General features: G+C 50.2%; 2 protein-coding genes across 2 annotated transcripts in view; one reads left to right on the forward strand and one right to left on the reverse strand.

Annotated features, from left to right (window-relative positions):
• The window catches only part of MMP24 (matrix metallopeptidase 24), a 42,164-nt gene extending 33,071 nt beyond the window's left edge, over positions 1-9,093 (forward strand). Inside the window, exons 6-9 of the mRNA XM_030963144.1 lie at positions 2,463-2,677; positions 3,998-4,136; positions 5,046-5,312; positions 6,581-9,093. Of these exons, the coding sequence (XP_030819004.1) occupies positions 2,463-2,677; positions 3,998-4,136; positions 5,046-5,312; positions 6,581-6,918 (959 nt within the window). The 3' untranslated portion in view covers positions 6,919-9,093. The remainder of the gene's footprint in view (positions 1-2,462; positions 2,678-3,997; positions 4,137-5,045; positions 5,313-6,580) is intronic.
• Positions 9,094-11,211: 2,118 nt separating this feature from the next.
• On the reverse strand, positions 11,212-18,036 carry EIF6 (eukaryotic translation initiation factor 6). Its single transcript, XM_030963152.1, is given in 7 exon segments — positions 11,212-12,782; positions 13,910-14,091; positions 15,162-15,338; positions 16,586-16,657; positions 16,659-16,762; positions 17,512-17,597; positions 17,672-18,036. Coding segments are annotated over 7 exon segments (738 nt in total). The 5' UTR covers positions 17,779-18,036; the 3' UTR covers positions 11,212-12,772.
• Between the last annotated feature and the right edge of the window lie 779 nt (positions 18,037-18,815).

Raw genomic sequence — 18,815 nt, forward strand, 5'->3', positions numbered from 1 at the left:
GCAGGTGCTGAGCCTCCAGCAGGTGCTGTGCAGCTGAGGGAACACTCTGTCAATAGCCAGGAGGACAGTACAATTATATTTTGTCCTCAACTATTGACACAGTGGCTCCTAAATGCCTCCTCTCTCTGTGTTATCTTCACAGGTCACCTTGGTATTCAGACGGGCTGCGACAGAGGAAGCATGAAGGGAGGAGGCTAAGTGCCAGTGGTGGAAGTCACACTCTGAAGGTGATCTGCTGGGACTCAAAAGCTTTCTGACATTCTTTGCCTTGCTTCTGATAGAGAGGAAGAAACTCTTCTTCTCCACACAGGGTCTGTAGAGTCCCAGCAAGCTGCTTCCCTCCAGAATGGAGATTTCCAGCTCCAGGAGATTTCTTACCTGCTTCCCCTGGGGAAGTGGCTGCAGGATCAGTCCCAGGGATGGACTTGGCTCAGCTGCTGGGATCACACATGAGAACTAGGTGACTGTGTTCAGGCCCATTTGCAGTCCCATGCAATAACCTCTCTCCCTTAGATTTTTCTAATTAGATACTTTTCCTCTGTCTGATTCTTTGAAGCTGCTCAGAAATGTAGTGGCAGGGGATGTGGTTTGTGTGCTCTGCTGCCTGCTCAGGCTGGTGGATGTGATCAGTCTCTGCATTAATTACCACAGTGCCAGCACATCTTAAGTAACTTTGTTCACACACTCATGGTGAATCTGTTCCATCCTGCCTTGAGCTGTTTTGGAGGCAGGTAACTGTGATGGAGTCTGGAAATAGGAATGACCAGTGGCCTTTCCTGATGGATGGAGTCTGCTCATTCTGCTTTTGTGCCAGGTTGGACTCTGCAGTGCCTCCCTTATGAGGGAGCACTCTCTCCACCAAAGGACAGGCTGTGCTTCTGTTTCCCATCCCCATAGCTGTACCACAATTCTGCCTGAGTAGCACTTGGGCCTGAGGATTTCCATGTTTTCAGTGTACTCCCCTGCTCTTCACATGTGCACAGCTGAAGGATCACCTCCCACCCTAAGCCACACTCAGGGACTAAGTGGAGGCAGCAGCTAAAAATGAAAAGGCAGTCTAGAGAGACAAATCTTCAATCAGAATAAATTAGAAGGCCTAGGTTATAAAAACAAAAATGAGTGAAAGGTAGCAAGGAAACATCCGTGGCTAGCAGAGAAGGACAGTAAGAGGAATATTTGAAGTGAAATGACAAAGTCTGCATCCAAGCAGGTTGCAGACCACCTGCAGCATGTGTGGGAAGCCTTGCCAGGGCTGGTTTGGCCATGGCCAGCAGCGAGTACACACAGGGCCAGCTTCCCTTGTTGGGCCTGACTTGAGATCTCTCTCCACTGATCTAGCAAACGTTTTCCTTAAAGCAAATCCCTGGTTCATCTAAATCTTTGCTGCTTGGCATCATCCTGACCATGGTGTGTACAACTGCTTCTGCCATGCCAGTTCTTCAGTGGCATTTTAGGGCTAATTAAAACCTTTACATTGGTGGCCTGGGTTGCAGGTGCTGTGACTCTTCCATGCTGTGAGGATGAGCCTTGTCCAGGGCCAGTGTTCACCTCCAGCTGGGGTGCAGCTCCTTGGCCCCAGTGTGTGACACTGAAACAGCACCCATGGCAGCAGCCTCCATGGGGGGGGTTTGTCCTACAGGCTCAGAAGGAAATTGAAACTGTGATCCTTGCAAATAAACCATCTTCACATCTCAAGCCCACTAAAATCCCTTGCTCTAGTGGCCTTCTGTTTATTGCCATCTTAACTCATGGCCTTCTCTGAGAAGCAACAAGAAATGTGACTCTGAGTGAGATTTGGTCCAGATTTACCACTAACAGTTGATGAAAACATCCTATGGCAAGAGGCTGTTTAAGACATCTGCTCCAGTCTAGCTCACTTGTATTTTTATTTCTCTGGCCTTGTCAGATCCCAGAGCTGAGTTTGGGAAGGATGGAAAGGGAGAGCTGTGCTGGGAGGTCGTCAGTTGAGTGGGTAAGGTCCCTTGTCACAGCTGCTCACCAGGGACAGCACAGGTTGGTCACTGCTGTGTAATGAAGTGCTCCCTGCAGTTCTCCTTACAATGTAGCATTGGTTTTCACACCCTCTTTTTTTTTCTAGTTTTACTTTGGTTTTTACGGTTTTTTGTTGCCTTTTTTTATGGTCTACTAAGCAGTTCTATTCAAGGGTTACCACCTTTCATTTCAGCTGGGAACATGACTGGTGTGGCTCTTTCTTCCTTTTAGCTCCAGCCTCCTTGGGAAGACCTACAAAAACATTCTGGCTCTTCTTCAGTTCTTATCACTGGTCTGCTTTGGGATAGTTTTCACATGTGGATGCATCTTGTTCTGCTCCCCATTTCTAGGGAATGAGCTCTGCATCAGGGGTACCCTGGCAGTGCTGTCCATCCAGCCTGGAGCCTTTTAAAGCTTACAGAAAAAACAAGCTTATCCACTTTGCTAAATATATTCCTTTTCACTTCTAGGTCCTCCTATAGAGCCCCTGGAGCCAACCAGGCCTTTACCAACTCTTCCTGTTCGCAGAATTCACTCCACTTCAGAAAGAAAACACGAGCGGCAGCCACGACCCCCCAGTCCTCCCCTGGGTGACAGGCCAGCCCTCCCTGGCTCCAAACCAAACATCTGTGATGGCAACTTTAACACTGTGGCTCTCTTTAGAGGAGAAATGTTTGTTTTCAAGGTACTGAGAATTCCCACTTACCCATGAGTCTTCCCTTCATTTTATTGCTGGAAAAGGTTAATAGAAGTATTTGGTAGTGAGATTTGAAATGTCTGTGAACATAGCTCTGTTCCCCTGAGGGTGATGACTGAGAAATATTGGAAGGAAATGTGAGCAGATTGGTTCTGTAATATTTGGAAACAATGCCTGATGGGATTTATAGAATGCCCAGGCATCCTGTGCTCCAAAATGTCAACTGGGTGCATTGGCAGAGAATGCAGATGCCACCAAGCCTGAGAGGAGCCCCCTGTAAAGCCAGGAAGCAATACCAGTACCATGGGTAACCATTAGAGTGGGTTGGGTTGGGAGGGACCTTAAAGATCACCTTGTCTCACCCCCTGCCATGGACAGGGACACCTTCCACTAGATCAAGCCCTGTCCAAGCTGGCCTGAAACACTTTCAGGGATGAGGCAGCCACAGCTTCTCTGGGAGCAGCCTCATTGTCTCAGAGGTGACATGCGTGGAACTGGGGCTCCGGGAGCACTCAGTTCCACTCCCCAGCAACTACCTGGGGAGTTGGAGTCAACCTTTCTTGTAAACTACAGCCCTTGCTCAATAACCCATTAGAGTACCAACAGAATATGGACATCCGTGATCCCATTCCCAAAATACCAGCAGTTTTATCTCTACCCAGTGGGTGTGAAGTATGGAAAGGGACATATTGAAGGTTATTAAATGGACAAACCACATCAGCTGCAGAAGATTCCTGAAATGAAACGAGTTGAAGGTTGGGATGGTATCTCGGAGAAGTGTCAAAGGTTCTGTCCTGCTCATGCTCATCCCTGAGCATCCCCTGCAGCTTTAAGTAATGATAGAATATCTAAAGGGATATTTCATACTTCCTTTGTGCCCTTAAGCCTTGTGTGTTTCACACAGTCACCAGGTGATATTCAGGCTGCCTGGCTCTCCTGGGCTCCAGGAGCTAAGCTTCAGCTGAACCAGGACAAGCATGACACCTCAGTGACAAGACATGGAGAGGTCACAATGCTTACAGCTGTGGACCCGCTTCCCCCTTGCTCCCTTCCCCTCTCCTTCTTTCCACCCTTTTCACACAGCCCCATCAATCAACATCTCCCCCTTTTTGCTGCCATCTTCCCCCCACAGCATTTCCCACACTGGAGACAGTGTTGGGCTGGGCTGGAGCTGTCACCTGCAGCAGGACTTGTGTCTGTAATGGTTGTGGGGTCTAGGCAAGGATTAGCAGAGCTGGATGCTGGACCCAGCCGGGTCTGACTGCAAGACAAGAGTGCTCAGTCTCAAGAGGCTTCTGGTTTCCTCAGGATCGCTGGTTCTGGCGTCTGCGCAACAACCGCGTGCAGGAGGGGTACCCCATGCAGATTGAGCAGTTCTGGAAGGGCCTCCCTGCCAAGATCGACGCAGCCTATGAGCGCTCTGATGGCAAATTCGTTTTCTTCAAAGGTACAGTACAGCTCAGCACGAGCCAGACACTCCTGCCTCAGCTCAGGCTGCTTCTGTGGCATGAAAATGGGGAAAGCAGGTACGCTGCACCCTTGCCCTTCTCCGAGGGGGCACTTCAAGCAGCCACTGATCCTTAAAATACAGTTCAGTGTGGGCTGGCCTTGCCAGGACATTCTCTGTTTAGAGTTAATATCAATTAGGGGAAGTTGGCTTTCATGTGACAAGAAACAGCTCCTATTTCCCAGCGAGTGCCAGTGCCCTGCTTATCTCCTTGAACACCTTTTGCCAGGGCATTGAGCCCTCTCCAGGTGCAGGGCACTCCCAAACCTCATTTCTGGACAATTGTCTCCTAAAGAGACAAAATGACCAACCTTGTGCTGGGGCCCACTTTAGCTCCTTGTATGGTGGCAGTGCCTGAACAGGATCCTGTAACTTGAGAGCAAGTGGTGAGCAAGGAAGGGTGGCTGGAAAGCATGGCTGGTACAAAACCACAGTACCTGGGCTTCTGCATTCGTGTCTGCAGCTCCAGTACCTCACCTTTCTAAACTGTACTAAAACTTGAGAGGCTCAGGGAAAGGCGGCAGAAATGTCTGAAAAGCTTGGGCTGATCAACACCTCAGCCTGAGCAAAGGATGGCAGACAGGGGACGAGACAAGTCTGAAATCATGACTGGCATGAGAACGTAAATGGGGAAGGGCCATTCAACAGCTCTCCCAACACAAGAGCTGAGAAGCAGCAGATGAAATGAGGTTCCAGATTCAAAATGAAGTAGAGGAGCAGCTTTTTCACAGATTGCAGTTAAGCCTGGAAGCCCTCAAGATGCTGCAGTCCACTGGTTGGTTTAGGTTCATATCGATCTGACTCCTAACAGGCCAATGTGTTTGTTGTTGTGTCCCCACTCACCTCTAGGAGATAAGTACTGGGTTTTTAAGGAGGTGACGGCAGAGCCAGGCTACCCTCACAGCCTGGTGGAGCTGGGGAGCTGCCTGCCCCGGGAGGGCATCGACACCGCGCTGCGCTGGGAGCCCGTGGGCAAAACCTACTTCTTCAAAGGGGACAGGTACTGGAGGTACAACGAGGACAAGAGAGCAACGGACCCAGGCTACCCCAAGCCCATCACCGTGTGGAGAGGAATCCCTCAGGCTCCTCAGGGGGCTTTCATCAGCAAGGAAGGCTGTATGTGTCTGCAGGCATTGCACCTGTTAGATCGGGAAGAGCTGGTCTGTGCTGGGAGCTGGGCGGTTGGATGGGGAGTGTTCTGAGTATTTTCTGATCCAGGAATCAAGTCTCAGAAGCCCTGGGGTCACCTGGGCTTTGTAAGCAGCAGCAGTCTGAGATTCTTCCTGACCCTCATCCCAACCCACACACCTCCTCAGCTGCTAAACCACATTGTGACAATCCAGCTCTGTGGGAATGGGACTTTTTCTGCCACAACAGACCCTACCCTACTTTTCCTGGGTCCTGGTTCTGGGGATGCTGGAACTTATATTTCCTCCTAATCTACCTGTAGTGAGCTCTGGCTCTCTGCTAAAGGCTCCAGCCTGTCTGATGTCAGTAGTCAGTCTTGAAGTTATGCTCTGAGTAGGAGCTTGGAGCTCCAGAGGCTCCTTCCAACACATTTCTTTCTCTGATTTGAAGATTTCCTCCTCCAGTAAGGGAAAGAGCCAACAGAAGGGGTTTGTGCCATTGAGGCTGTGTTCAAATTTGGAGTTGTATGAGAGGAGGGACTGTAGGGCTGGGCTAGGCTGGAGGGATGGCAGTGAGAGTCAGCTAAGCTGGGGAACAGTGCAGGAGACCAACACTTTCACCACAGCTCCCTTCTCCTGTTCCCTTTTTTTCTAACTTGAGAGTCATTAGAAAATGGGTCATCTGGGGAGAGGGGGGTGCTTCAAACAACATGTAGCATAAAGCATCACCCTTTTATTAGCAGCAGAACAACACTGCTCCTTAACACAGACCAAATCTTCGGGATTCTGTGGCAAAAGGATTCATCTTACTCAGCATTTGCTCCCTCAGGCTGAATGCACAGAAACAGGGTGTTCTTCCAAACACTGTCATACCCAGGCACATGCTGGCACCTTGCAGATGATGTTTATCACTTAGCAATGATAAGCACACATTTACAGATGCCTTAGTTAAAAAGTACCTCACTGCAGAACCCTTCCTTTAAAGATAGTAGGGTTTTCTTTTTTAATTCCCAGCTTGTCTTGGCCAAGGGGAATGGTGTTCCATGGGCAATGCTGAACATGCTAGCTAGGGTTACAGCTTCTCCTTTAAATCCCACCTCCAAAATCACCTTCACTTTCCAATGGCTTGGGAATGTTCTGGATAAATGTGTTTTATTGACTTAGGTAGTGTCCGTCTTCAGGCTCCCTTAATGTCCTCCCACAGGCACAGCTCACCAACGGGAAATAGTGAGAAATATTCTCTGTTTTGTCTCCTAGTTTACACCTACTTTTACAAAGGGAAGGAGTACTGGAAGTTCGATAACCAGAGGCTGAGTGTGGAGCCAGGCTACCCCAGGTCGATCCTCAAGGACTGGATGGGCTGTAACCAGAAGGAAGTTGAGCGGAGCAAGGACCGGCGCCTCCCGCACGACGACGTGGATATCATGGTGACAATAAATGACATGCCCAGCACTGTCAATGCCATCGCAGTGGTGATCCCCTGCATCCTGTCTCTATGTATCCTTGTCCTGGTATACACAATCTTCCAGTTTAAAAACAAAGAGGTGCAGCAAAATGTTGTGTACTACAAAAGACCTGTCCAGGAATGGGTATGACACAGCCTGCTGCACGTTTCAACTCACTGAGCTGATGAGGACTATGGACACACACAAAAAAGTGGAAAAAAATGCATTGAAAAGCCTACCAAACAAAACTACTTCAGTGACCTACAAGTTTTGGACACCCTGGGATGGAAATAAGCAGGAAAACTGGAAAAAATTCAGGCAGGCAGCCTTGCAGTGTGGAGCCTCTTTCCTTTGTACTGCTTTGGTCACCTGCCAGCCGCGGTGCCATCCACCGGCTCGCTCTGCCAGCACCAGAGTCTTCGAGACAGGTTTCAACTGATCTGGGAAACTTCCTTCAGTTCCCTGCACCAGTGCTCCCTGTTAAACCCAGCATTCTCCAGTGTAGCTAAACCACCTCTGAACAGAACCATTTTTTTAATAGCTGTCTCATAAATGAATTAAGATCATGAAATCTATGAACAATTTCAGTGTCATAAGCAGAAGGCATTCTGATGCTGAATCATTCTAAAAAATCTTCTTAGTTTATTAAAAAATCCAGGGATCTACCTGGATACGATTTTCCAATACCTGCTGGTCAGATGTTTTGTACATTCATAACTAATCAATGCTGCCACTCAGCACAGTGCACGAGGAACCACCAAGCACTCAAAGAGGTACCGGAGTGCGGAGCAGAAGCTCAAGAAGCACCAAACCAGACACCTGGCAACATCAAGCCCTAGACTGGGACAATCTGAAGACAAAGTAATTGGGTCTTAAAAAAAAAAAAACCAAACCAATCATGGTTTTTGTTTTGGGAGCCACTCATGAAAGAAATATTTAAATGTCATGTAAGTTGGTTTAAGCTCCCACCAGCAAGAACCCGGGAACCAATGGTTACTAAAATACGGGGAATGAGTATAGACAGACTGCACTCTGCCCGTTCAGACGCTGGGAAAAGATGAGTTGTTGTTCCGTGGCATGTGTAACTAGATTGTGGAATTTGTATGTTGGGTTTCAGGAGAATGGAAATGTTTGTTTGGAGTGAGGTTGTCATTATATTTTGGTGAAATAATCAAGGTTCGGTAAGAATTAGGCCTGTTTATAAAACTAAATCCAACCCCTGTAGATGTTACAAACATTGTATGCCTTCAGAATTTGGGGGTTTGTTTTGCCCACTTCTTCACAGGCAAATATTTGGCAAGGACCAAAGGAAGCATGCCACACAGTAGAATGAGTTTACCATGTTTGACAGAGCCATAAAAATCAGGTAAAGGCAAGAAAAATACCTTAACTTTCAGCTAGTGACTTTCCACAGATCTCTTCCTACAACAGTAGCTTCTGCTTGTCCCTCTTACAGTTGTGAGTGGTTCAGGACATTGTGCCCTAGCCACAAACTTTTGATTTTCATGTTGATGCTGATATTTTTACCATGTTGAATGAGTGGAAGAGCCTTTTGCAGTGCAGTGTAATGGTGAAGCCCAGCACTGTACAGAAGTGCCATCCATGTCAGCACAGGAATTGCTTTGCCCGCTCACCATGGGGAACAGGTGATTAACCTAAACCCCCTGCCTATAACTGAATTTTATTGAGTGCAATGAAGTGCAATGCACAGAATGTCCACTTAGTATAGAAAATTACAGCTTTGTAATGTCAGCTCTGAAAAAAACCCCCAAGGACAACAAACACACTAAAAGTATTCCTAATTACAATGAGGAACAAAGCAGCAGAGAGATCGTTAGCATTCTGGATTGCTAATTAGTGCTCAAATATTGCTCTGGTGAAGCAGAATAGACACTTAGATTCGTCTGGTGAAGCCCACTAGGACTGCAGTAACATGTGGTCTCAAACTGTATTTTGTCCTTCATAACTGATTTCCATAGCCAAGCTGTTTATTGTGTTTAAACATAAACTATTACCAACATATTACAAAGTAAGTGAGAAGCTCGTAGATGCAAAACTTTGAACTGTAGTGACAAAACGTGCTAACGTCTCATGGTGAGTGAAGGAGTGCGAAGGACCAAAGGAAACCAGAGCTCCTGATCAGACAGCCCCACGCTACTCCGCGTTGCTCTGTGCACCAGAGGTGTGGTGGGACACACCACGGCCACCTGGCACCTCGGTCTCATCTGTACGCTGCCATCTCGCCGGGACTGCGACAGCCCAAACCTTTGAGCAACTTCCAACAGCCATCATTTAAAAAAAATTTTTAAAAAAAAAATTTACAACGGAGAGCAGCGTCTGGGTTTGTTTGTATTTTCTCCCCCTCACCCCAAAGTTCGGGTTTTGGCCTGCCCAGGGAAGGAGCTGATTGGGCAGTGCAGTGCCTGGGGTGGCTGCAGCAAGGTGAGCTGCTGCCCTGGGCTGCCAAAACCCAGCCTCAGCTGCTGCTCCACAGAGCCACAGAAATACCCCAGGGCCTTTTCTACCTGCCCTGTGCCCCCTCCTGGGGCAGGTGTTACATATGGGAGTTTCCAGGAGTGAGGTATTCCAGGAGGTGTTCAGGGGGTGAGAACAGCACTCTGCAGCCACAGGGGGCTGCAGGAGGGGAGGCAGCTTTCCTCCAGCACAATCCTATTCATTATCACCTCTGTTTTGCCAGGATCAGCCCATGGCAGTCCTGGGGTAACTTGGATCTGGGCACAAACATGGGGTTTTTTGTGTAAGGGACAGTTCCCACCCCTGAGCTCTTTGCTGGGATCCTACAGAAGCACTGGCTCGCTGCCCATCCGCCTGGCCAAAGCTCTCTGTGGGCAGGGGCTGCATTCCAGCTCCTCTCCAGAAATGCAGGACACATTGTTCCCACACGGGAGCAGGGATCAGCAGTGCTAATTCAACTCTAACAAGCAAAAGGCTGTTTTGTGTTCCTGTGATCCCGCTCTGCAGCACAGGGATTTGGACAGCCCAGGGACCTTGGAACACCCTGGACAAACTGCCAGCCACACCCAATATCCTATTTGGGTTTTTTTCCAGTTTTTGACTACTTTGAACAATTTCATCACCATTCAGGCTCATTTTTTACATTTTACATCCTCTGTAAAGGATCCTAACGAGTTTTTGGCTATTAAAGCACACACAGCTACGCACCCCAAGACCTTCCCACTGAAGCCAGTTATGAGACTTTCATTTCTCCCTCCTCTCACATTCACCCCAAGGCTAGATTCCGGCCCTTCTCATAGCATCACCTATTTGTCCAGCACTCCTTTAGTTCTCTGATCATTCCTGCAACCCTTCCCAGCACCTGAAGTCACATGTTGCCTTTGCCTGATGGCAAAGGTGCCAGGTGGCTTTAGTCATGCTGTGTAACCCACACCTTTGTAGCTCAATTTAAGAATCCCAAGAACCCCTAGGAACCCAGCTCTGGGAACATTTGATTTGATTGACTATTGAACATCCAATTTGATTTTATTGGCTATTCCTTAACACCTGTTGGCATCATCAGCACACATGCTGTACTGCCTTGGAGATGAAAGCCATGGAAAAGGGGCAGGCAGGGGCTGCACTGTGCTTGTGCCCCAGGCTGTCAAGCCAAGGGCCTGTCACCTGGAATCCTGCCATTCTGAGCCCTTCACCTGGGCTCTCATGTCACCCTTGCTGTGACTCAGTGCTGCACTCAGCCTCCTCCTCAGCACCCTGCTCCTGCCAGCTCTGGCACTGCAGGGCAGATCTCATGGCAAGCAATGGGCAGCAGCATGAGAATTTCACCCCTCCTTTCCCCAGCCTCTTTTGGAGTTTGTGACCCAAAATTTAATGTAGATGAGCATTACTCCAGAATATCTATTTGCAGAAACACTTGGCAACCACTGTGCAACACTTGCATCTCATCTACACGTAGAGCTCAGGATAAAGATGCATCATGGATTTCCAGCTAATGCTGCTTTGGGCTCTTTGGGCTTTGTTTTCCTCATTAGCTCCAGACATTGTTTGCTTTCTTGACCATTACTGAAGCCAGAGCATGTCTGTTCCAATATGGAGCTTCAGCCAGGAGTGTGCTCTTGCACTGCTCAGAGTTCATCACTACTGGGTGAAATTTGGATTCTTAACCACAACGTGCTTCACTTCACACTCAGCTGCAGTTTCCCCCTCTATCCAGTCCTCATCCTCACTAGTCTGAGTAAGTCAGTATGGCCAAAATTCCCTGCCCTAATCCACTGACCTTCCTAAACCAGGCAAGAGGACTTTCATCATTCCATGGGATCAGTGACCCAAGGTCCCCAAATGCCTTTTGAAAATACAACAGTGTAAGAGACCTTCTCCCTATCCCTGTGGACTCTTTTAAAGAGCTGCACAGGTCTTGTGGGACACAACTTGCCATTGAAACACCACGTTTATCCTCTCTCATGATCTATGTTTCTAAACCCATTATTTATTATCCTTTTGTTTGTTTGTTTTCCTTGTACACAGCTCCATCTCACTAGCTCAGGATACCCACAGACTCACATTTAAAACACGCATCACATTTGTTCCACCCAAGAGCTGAGCCCTGTGAGGTGGCCAAAGAGAAGCAGCTTCTCACTCTAAATACTGAGACAGGCTGGGAGGAGACCTGGAGTCAGGGCCAAGACAGGTGCATATTAAAGGGCTGATATCTGATCACAGATGATCATGGCAATCTTTATTTTGAAGTTTAAGGAGTAACCTTGTATCAGCCAAATCTTACAAAGTCTTTCCTGAACATCCAGACAGTAAAACAAAAATGGAAATTTACTCAATTTTCTACAAAGCCCAAAGCACCTGGGCTGAAAAGAGCTCTGCCCATACAGCCCACGGGTCATCACCCCTCAAGAGAACTCAGCTGAGAGCAAGGCAGCTGCGTGGAGACAAGCGAGAGCTTCCTCTTACCCTCAGGATGGGAAATGGAGGAACTTCTATGCCTTCAGTGCACCCTTAATGGACAAGCAGGAAAGCAACTGAAATGAGATATCCTGACTAACAGCTGTGCAGAAAGAAATTACAATCTTCTGCCTGAAAGCAGCACCTACAGCAGCTTTCATCTGGCTCAGGCAGAGCTCTTCATGAGGAAGCTCCCAAATCTGTAGCCTTTGACTGACTGACTGCTCAGAACCATGCTATTTAACCTTTGTCTCCACGGTAACTCCAGATAAGGTAGTCCAAATCTATTGGGATTTGCTGATTTCTAGGAGCTTCCCATTGTAGGAGGTGAACTCCTGCAGGACAAATTAAGCCCACTGGCAAGTGTGCCTTTTGGGCCCTCTCCTGCAGGTGCCTCAGAAGCAGCACAGGTGACACCAGGTCAAACACTGACCCCCACACTGTTATTGGTAAAAGCCCTTGGATTGACACTGAAAAACTCCAGTTTTTATCCAAGCTGATCACTTCAGAATCACCATCCCATGGGAACAGCTGCAAGTCAGGGCAAAAGAGCAGGTGATGGTTTTTGAATTATTTTGTGGATTTTTGAATTATTTTACTGTATTTTTGGTACTGGACATACAAAGGGGTCTTACATGTACCTAGAGCAGAAACACCACTCAAGCAGGAGTGTGGAAAGAGAGGGCAGCACATGTAGTGCCAAAACAAACTCTGTGCAGCAGGATACTGGTGCAAGACTTAAGGCAAAATAATCTCTAGTGATCAACATCCAAGAGCCACAAGAGTAAATATTGTGGGGTAATCTGAGGGGCTCAGCTGGCATCACAGAACCAGAAAGCAGAGAAGAAGAACTGAGAAAAGGGATAGAGAGCATTCCTTATTTGTATCTTATGCATGTTATTTGTCAGTTTTTGTGGTAACAGTTTACAAAAGATAACAAGAATTTGGTTTTGTAGCCTCTCCTTTGGGCCAGGCCTGCAGAAACATCATCAGAAGTTCTGGATGTCTGTGATCCAAAGTGCAGCTCAACACTTCACTCCTTAGGAGCTTTCTGGGAAGTAGAAACCAATACTGCTCATGTCAGGCTGAAAGACAAAACAGAAAGAAGGTTTAGTTGTGCCAGAATGCAGAAGGCATTTCAAAATACCAGCTTCAGTCAGTTCTCACCTTCCCATTACAAAGGCCCAGAAGAAATTTCCCTTTCTAGGAAAGGATCTATGATAAGAGGGAAGCAAGATGTTGTGGCTGCTAACAGCCAGCCACAGGGTCAGACCTCTCAGGCTGGCAAAGGCAAAATGCACATTCAGCCTGGCCCAGGTAATGATCTACAGCTCAGAGCAGGTTTAATTACAGCTCTGATATGCTCAGAGACATCAAGACTTTGTACCCAAAGTGTAACAGGGCAAAGGATAAAAAATTTAAAGGGTTTTCCACTGAAGGAACTCCTTATGCCATAAACAATTCCCAGACTGGCTGAGAACTCAGCAACCAAGTTACAATGCTCAGGAAGTTCAGGAACACACTTTCAGCACCACATCAGTGGTGCTCAAGGATGGAACTCAGGGCCCAAAATCAGTTCCCACAGGACATTCATCTGTGCTCTGCCTAAATGTAAAAACATTTGCTTATGAAAAATATTTACATACATTAATGAATGGGGAAGGTCCCATATCATTACCACTCCAGATGGAAAACAACACCTGCCTCATATTACAAAGTAACCTGAACAAAGCCTTTAGCAAAAAGGCTTAAAAAAATTCAAGTTAGCAGTTTTAAATGTAAGAGGTTTGTGGCAGCAGCAGCTGACAAGTTCCACAGTCTTTTTAGCTCCAGAAATGGTTACAGCTAGCATTTGAAATAACAATTGAATAACTACAGTGATCAAAAGCCAAGATGACAAGCAAAGTCACTGGTATTTTAACTTTTAAAATAAGATTTGTTTTAAAAAACCCCATTCATGCCATAGCTGAGCACTGAACAGTTAGGAAAGAAAATCTGCCAGCTGAAACAGATGTTAGTTCTCACAAAAAGGATTCTCATTACAATAGCATATTTCATAACCCAATGAGTAATTGCTGCCAGTAACCAACAAAAAGGGAGAAGAAGTGAAAAAAAAGATAATTAAAGCAGACAGATCAACTGTGAAACCAGCTGCTTTTTTACCAAGTCTTGCCTATTCTGCCCACAACTGCCCAGAGGTGGATCCTCCTACCTGTCAATGAGGGAATCCCTCATGTTGGTGGCGATGGTGCTGGGCTGAGCCTCGTTGAGCCTGAAGATGCTCTCGATGACGGAGAGCTCGGTGCTGGTGGTGTCCAGCCCGCAGAAGGCGCACCAGTCGTTGACCACCATCCCCGCGGCGATCACCTCGCTGCCGCGGTTCACCGTGCCCGCCTGCCGGACACAGCAGCCGTGAGATGGGGCTGGCACAGCTCCTCACAGTGCCCTGGCACAGCTCCTCACAGTGCCTGCCACAGCTCCTCACACTGCTCCTCACAGTGCCCTGCCACAGCTCTTTGTTGGGGGCTTCAGCTCACACTGCTGAAGAGAGCAACTCTGCCACCAGCAAAGTTCTGAAGGTGTCAGATAAAGTGATTAATGAACAGCCTTTATTTCTGGTGAGAAACTGGTGTGGCATTCAGTGACAGAGAATCCAAGGAGCAGGAAGGATAACAGCATTCACACATCCAACTGAGCAGGCACAGGAGTTTCTTACTTAATCTTTTTAAACACTGGCTAAAAATGCAGGTGTTAGAATGGTAGGTGCTGCTGCCTAGTTTTGTCCCCAGCAAGCCTTTCCTGTCCAAAGGCAAGCTGAGTGAACATTCAGGCAACACAGTCAAACCTCCACTCAACACTCACCACTAACTGGCACAGTGATAGTGGCAAGAAAGGCTCTCTTGCAAGGTTTTATTCCAGCAGAGTAACACAGTAGCTGAAGGACAAACCCCCAGAAAAGAGGATGAATGAACCACGTGGAGCAGGCAGCTTATAAAGGGGAAGGGGTAGGGGGCCGAGCTAAGGGCTGGGCAGAGGGGCCTGGCCTCCAGGGGAAGGGGGGCAGCCACCAGAGTGCCCAGCCAGTGACAAGGAAGGAGAAACCAGAGGAAGTTGTGACACCAAGTCCATGGGCTGAGGGCTTGGGGATTGATCAAAGGGAGCGAGTTCATGGGATGCTACAACTGGCTTCAGCCAAACCACAAACAGCCTCACATTCTGTATCTGCACAATGTGCACAATCCCAGCAGAGCAACATTTCAGAGGGCAGCTAAAAGCACTGAGCAGCTTATTCAGACTCAGGAAGGATGAGAAACTGTATGGAAGACTTGGTTCAAGTCTTCTCCTCACCTCCCACTCAAAATCACTTCACAGAAAAAACTGTATCTGGGAGCCCCTGAGCTGGAGATACATTGCACCTGATTTGGGAGGGAATGGGAGCAGCAAACACTCCACAAAGACCTTACCACGAGTGGGACCTGCAGCAAAGAAGAGAGCTCATCCTGGTCATCGATGGAAGTCTTGGGGTGCACGATTCCTCCCTGGTTACTGAACACACAGTAACTTCCAACCAGCACCTGGTCTGCTACGGTTTGTCTGAACACCTCCACCTTCAACACATCTGCCAGGATCTCTTCTGTCTCCTGCAAATGGAAGGAGGATAAAGCCTTCAGCCAAATGGAATTGTGGAGTGGGAAGTCAAGCTATTCCTGCACACAGCCCTCAGCTGGGAGCCTCTCACTCTGCACAGCCCAGTGCAACCCAGCCACAATAACACACACAGCCAAGCTCCACACTCCACATGTTCCCAGCTTCCTGTGTCACTATAAACACAACCTCCTGCCTTTGCTGGAAAGTGCCCAAATCCCCCCTCTCTGCTGGCAGTACATCACTTGTATCAATTCTCAGCAAACCAGTCCTCTTTGCTCCCAAACCACTGGGACAAAATGGTCTTATGCTCCTCATAACTCTAACAATTCTTTTCCTCTCCTGATTTCACTGTGAATTATTTTGATTTCTCTCTCCTTGGCCATCTTACATTACTTTTTACACTTTTAAAAAACATAGTACAAAGCCTTCTCCCATCCCCTTACTTTTCCTTTTGCACTCCTGCCACTAAGTCCCATTCCTTCATTGCCTTTAGCACAAGCTGGAAGCAAACACTGTCAGGACCTGCAGCCACACAACACATCTCTCTCAATGCTATTGAGGTACCTGTTCTCAGGCATAAAATGGGAGTGACGTTGTCTCCTCAGCCCTTATTTTAAACTCTCATACAAGAACCTTCTATTTTTCTTTCAGACCCCTGTAATGATGCACATCCATGGTCTCTTTCAGCTATGACATGCTCTGGCTCACTCAGCTGTAGCTTGTAACCCCTCCTGTGTTCCTCGTCACTGCACTCCTCCTTACGCTCCTGATTAGACCCATGCACACCCTACTTCACCCAATTTTATGCACCCACAGCAAACTGCACCCAGTGATCACTGATTCACAGAATGCTTTCTGTTGGAGGGACCTTAAAACTCATCTCAGTCCACCCTCTGCCATGGGCAGGGACACCTTCCACCACACCAGGTTGCTCCAAGCCCCATCCAACCTGGCCTTGGGCATTTCCAGGGATGGGGCTTGGAGCTCCTCTGGGCAACTCTGCCAGAACCTCACCACCCTGTCAGGGAAGAATTTCTTCCCACTATCCCATCTAGCCCTGCCCTCAGTCAGTGGGGAGCTGTTCCCCCTTCCCTGCCCCGTGACACACAGGACCCCCCCACTCCCTCCCTTCTCCAAAGCGCATCCACCCCCTCTGCAGCACAGGGAACAACTCCAGCCTCAGCCAGGGCAGCATTTCCCAGCCCCGCTCTGGATGAGGGAGCGTCCCAGAGCCCTGTACCCTGTCCAGGTCCGGGTGCACCAGGGCCACGTAGTCGTTGCAGGTGGTGACGTTGCCCAGGGCCGAGAGCCGCCTCCTCCACGCGCTGGATGCGCACGGAGTCGGGGAGGCTGTTCCGGATGTGCTGCAGCTCCTGGTCTGTCGTGCTGCTCGGCACCAGCAGCCCGTGCCTGTTCCCTAACAGGACAACAGGAAACAGGACAGAATGAAAATAATGCTCCCACAGGGTGTGTTAGCACCGCCCTGCTGTTCACACATGGCTTCAGCTGCTCGTGCCCTGTGCATTTCTTCCAAGCCCAGAATTCAGCCCAGGAGATGTAAAAATAACCAGCACCTCAGGAAATGAAAAGCCAGGCTGAAGCACAGAGTGTGGGTGAATGGCACTATCTTTACCCCCTTCTCTCTTCCAACAGGACAAAAGGAACCTCGAGGCTCTCAGTGAGACACTTAACAAGGAACTCTCCGTGCAGATGCTACTGGCCCTACAGAAGGCCCGGGGCTGCTGTTTGTGCGGCTGTGGCAGCACGACTGAATGGTTAAAGAACAAGCAAGAAGCTGGTCAGACCTAACAGGGTCTCACCAGGCACAGACACGTCAAAGGCTTTTCCCTGACTCTCACATTCGGTATCGCCTCCCCCTCCCTGGGCACTGAGGAGCAGCCGAGCTTCCCTGGCCCCGAGAGCCAACACTCCCCCACCCCGGCTCCGGGCGAGTCTCTGTTTCCCTCCGTCCTTCACAGAACCAGCCAGGTTGGAAAAGACCTTTGAGCTCATCCTTCCCTCTGCTCGCACACTCGAGGCATTAGAACAACCCTCGAGAGCGAGGGCGCTGCCCCACGGGCTCCCCGGCACGGCTCAGCCCCGCTGCGGCTCCGAGCGAACCGCGACCCCTCCCGTCCCCCCCGAGGCTCCCCCCGCCTCACGTACCCACACACATCCTGCCGATGATGCGGCAGCCGGCGATGGAGGCGTGAACCACCGGGATGGTCCCGAAGAGCTCCCCCTCGAACACACTGCAAGGAGAAAGCGCCGCGTCAGGGCCGTGCGGGGCCGCGGGCAGGGCCGGGCCGGGCCGGGCCCGCCTCACCTGTAGAAGTTCTCGGAGCCGCCGATGGCCACGAGGCAATAGGCGTTGGTGAGCTTGGCGAAGCAGCCCAGCTCATTGTTGTTCTCGAAGCTGGCGCGGACCGCCATGGCAGGAACGGGAATGCGAGCGGGGCCGGGAATGGGAGCGGGAATGGAGCCGGGAACGGGACGAAGAAGGGGGCCGAGAAGGGGAATGGAAACGGAGCTGCCTCCGGGAAGGAAGCCGGAACGGGACCAAGATTGGGGCGAGAACGGGAACTGGGCGGGGCCGGGGCCGGGAAGGAGCTGGAGCTGAAGCGGGAACGGGAACAGGAACAGGAACGGGAACAGGGACGGGCCGCGGCGGCTCCCAGCGCCTCCGCCGGAACCACGAGGCGCCGCCGCTTCCGCTTCCGGCGGGGCACACGCGGGGCAGAGCGGCGCCGGCCGCCCTTGTTGGGGACAGCGCCCCCGAGCGGCCGGGAGGTGAGAGCGCCCAGGGCGCGCCACCGTGAGGGGGAACGGGGCGGGACCCGCTGAGGGACCGAGAGGGACCGGCCCCGGCCCAGGAGGGACCGAGCGGGACCGGGACCGGCCCAGGAGGGACCGGCCCGTGGCGGCAGCACCGCCCCAGGCACCGCTCGCCAGCTCGGGCCCCGCCGCGGCCCTGTGGGACACAGCCCGTCCCCGTGTGCCCGGATCCCGCCTGGGGCTGAGCCGGCCCATGTGTCCCCACAGCCTGGAGAGGCCGCTACGGGTCCAGGGGCGGCATCGTTGTCCTTGTCCCTGGTGTCCATCACTGTCCCTGTTCCTGGGCCAGGTGTGCCATGGCTGTCCCTGGCCACTGTGGGCCACCCCCTCCGTGTGCAGCCCGGCCCATGCCCTGGTGCTCCCCTGGTGCTGACACTGTCCCTGTCCCAACAGGAGCCGTGCCTGGACACCCCCGCCCTGCTGCCACCTGTGCTGTAGGACAGCAGACGTGTCACTGTGAGCTGACAGGCCACCCGCCACCCGGCTGCCACCTGAGTGCCGTGCTTGTGTATAGGGGCCACCTGTGTCAGCTGGCACCAGTGTTCAGGTGTGACCCCATCCGTGTGCTGACACCACTGCCGTGCCAATGTCAGCCGTGTACGGATGCCAAACATGTGCCCAGACATGTCCCTGTC

Source organism: Camarhynchus parvulus, chromosome 20 (genome assembly GCF_901933205.1).
Source record: "Camarhynchus parvulus chromosome 20, STF_HiC, whole genome shotgun sequence".
NCBI lineage: Eukaryota > Metazoa > Chordata > Aves > Passeriformes > Thraupidae > Camarhynchus > Camarhynchus parvulus.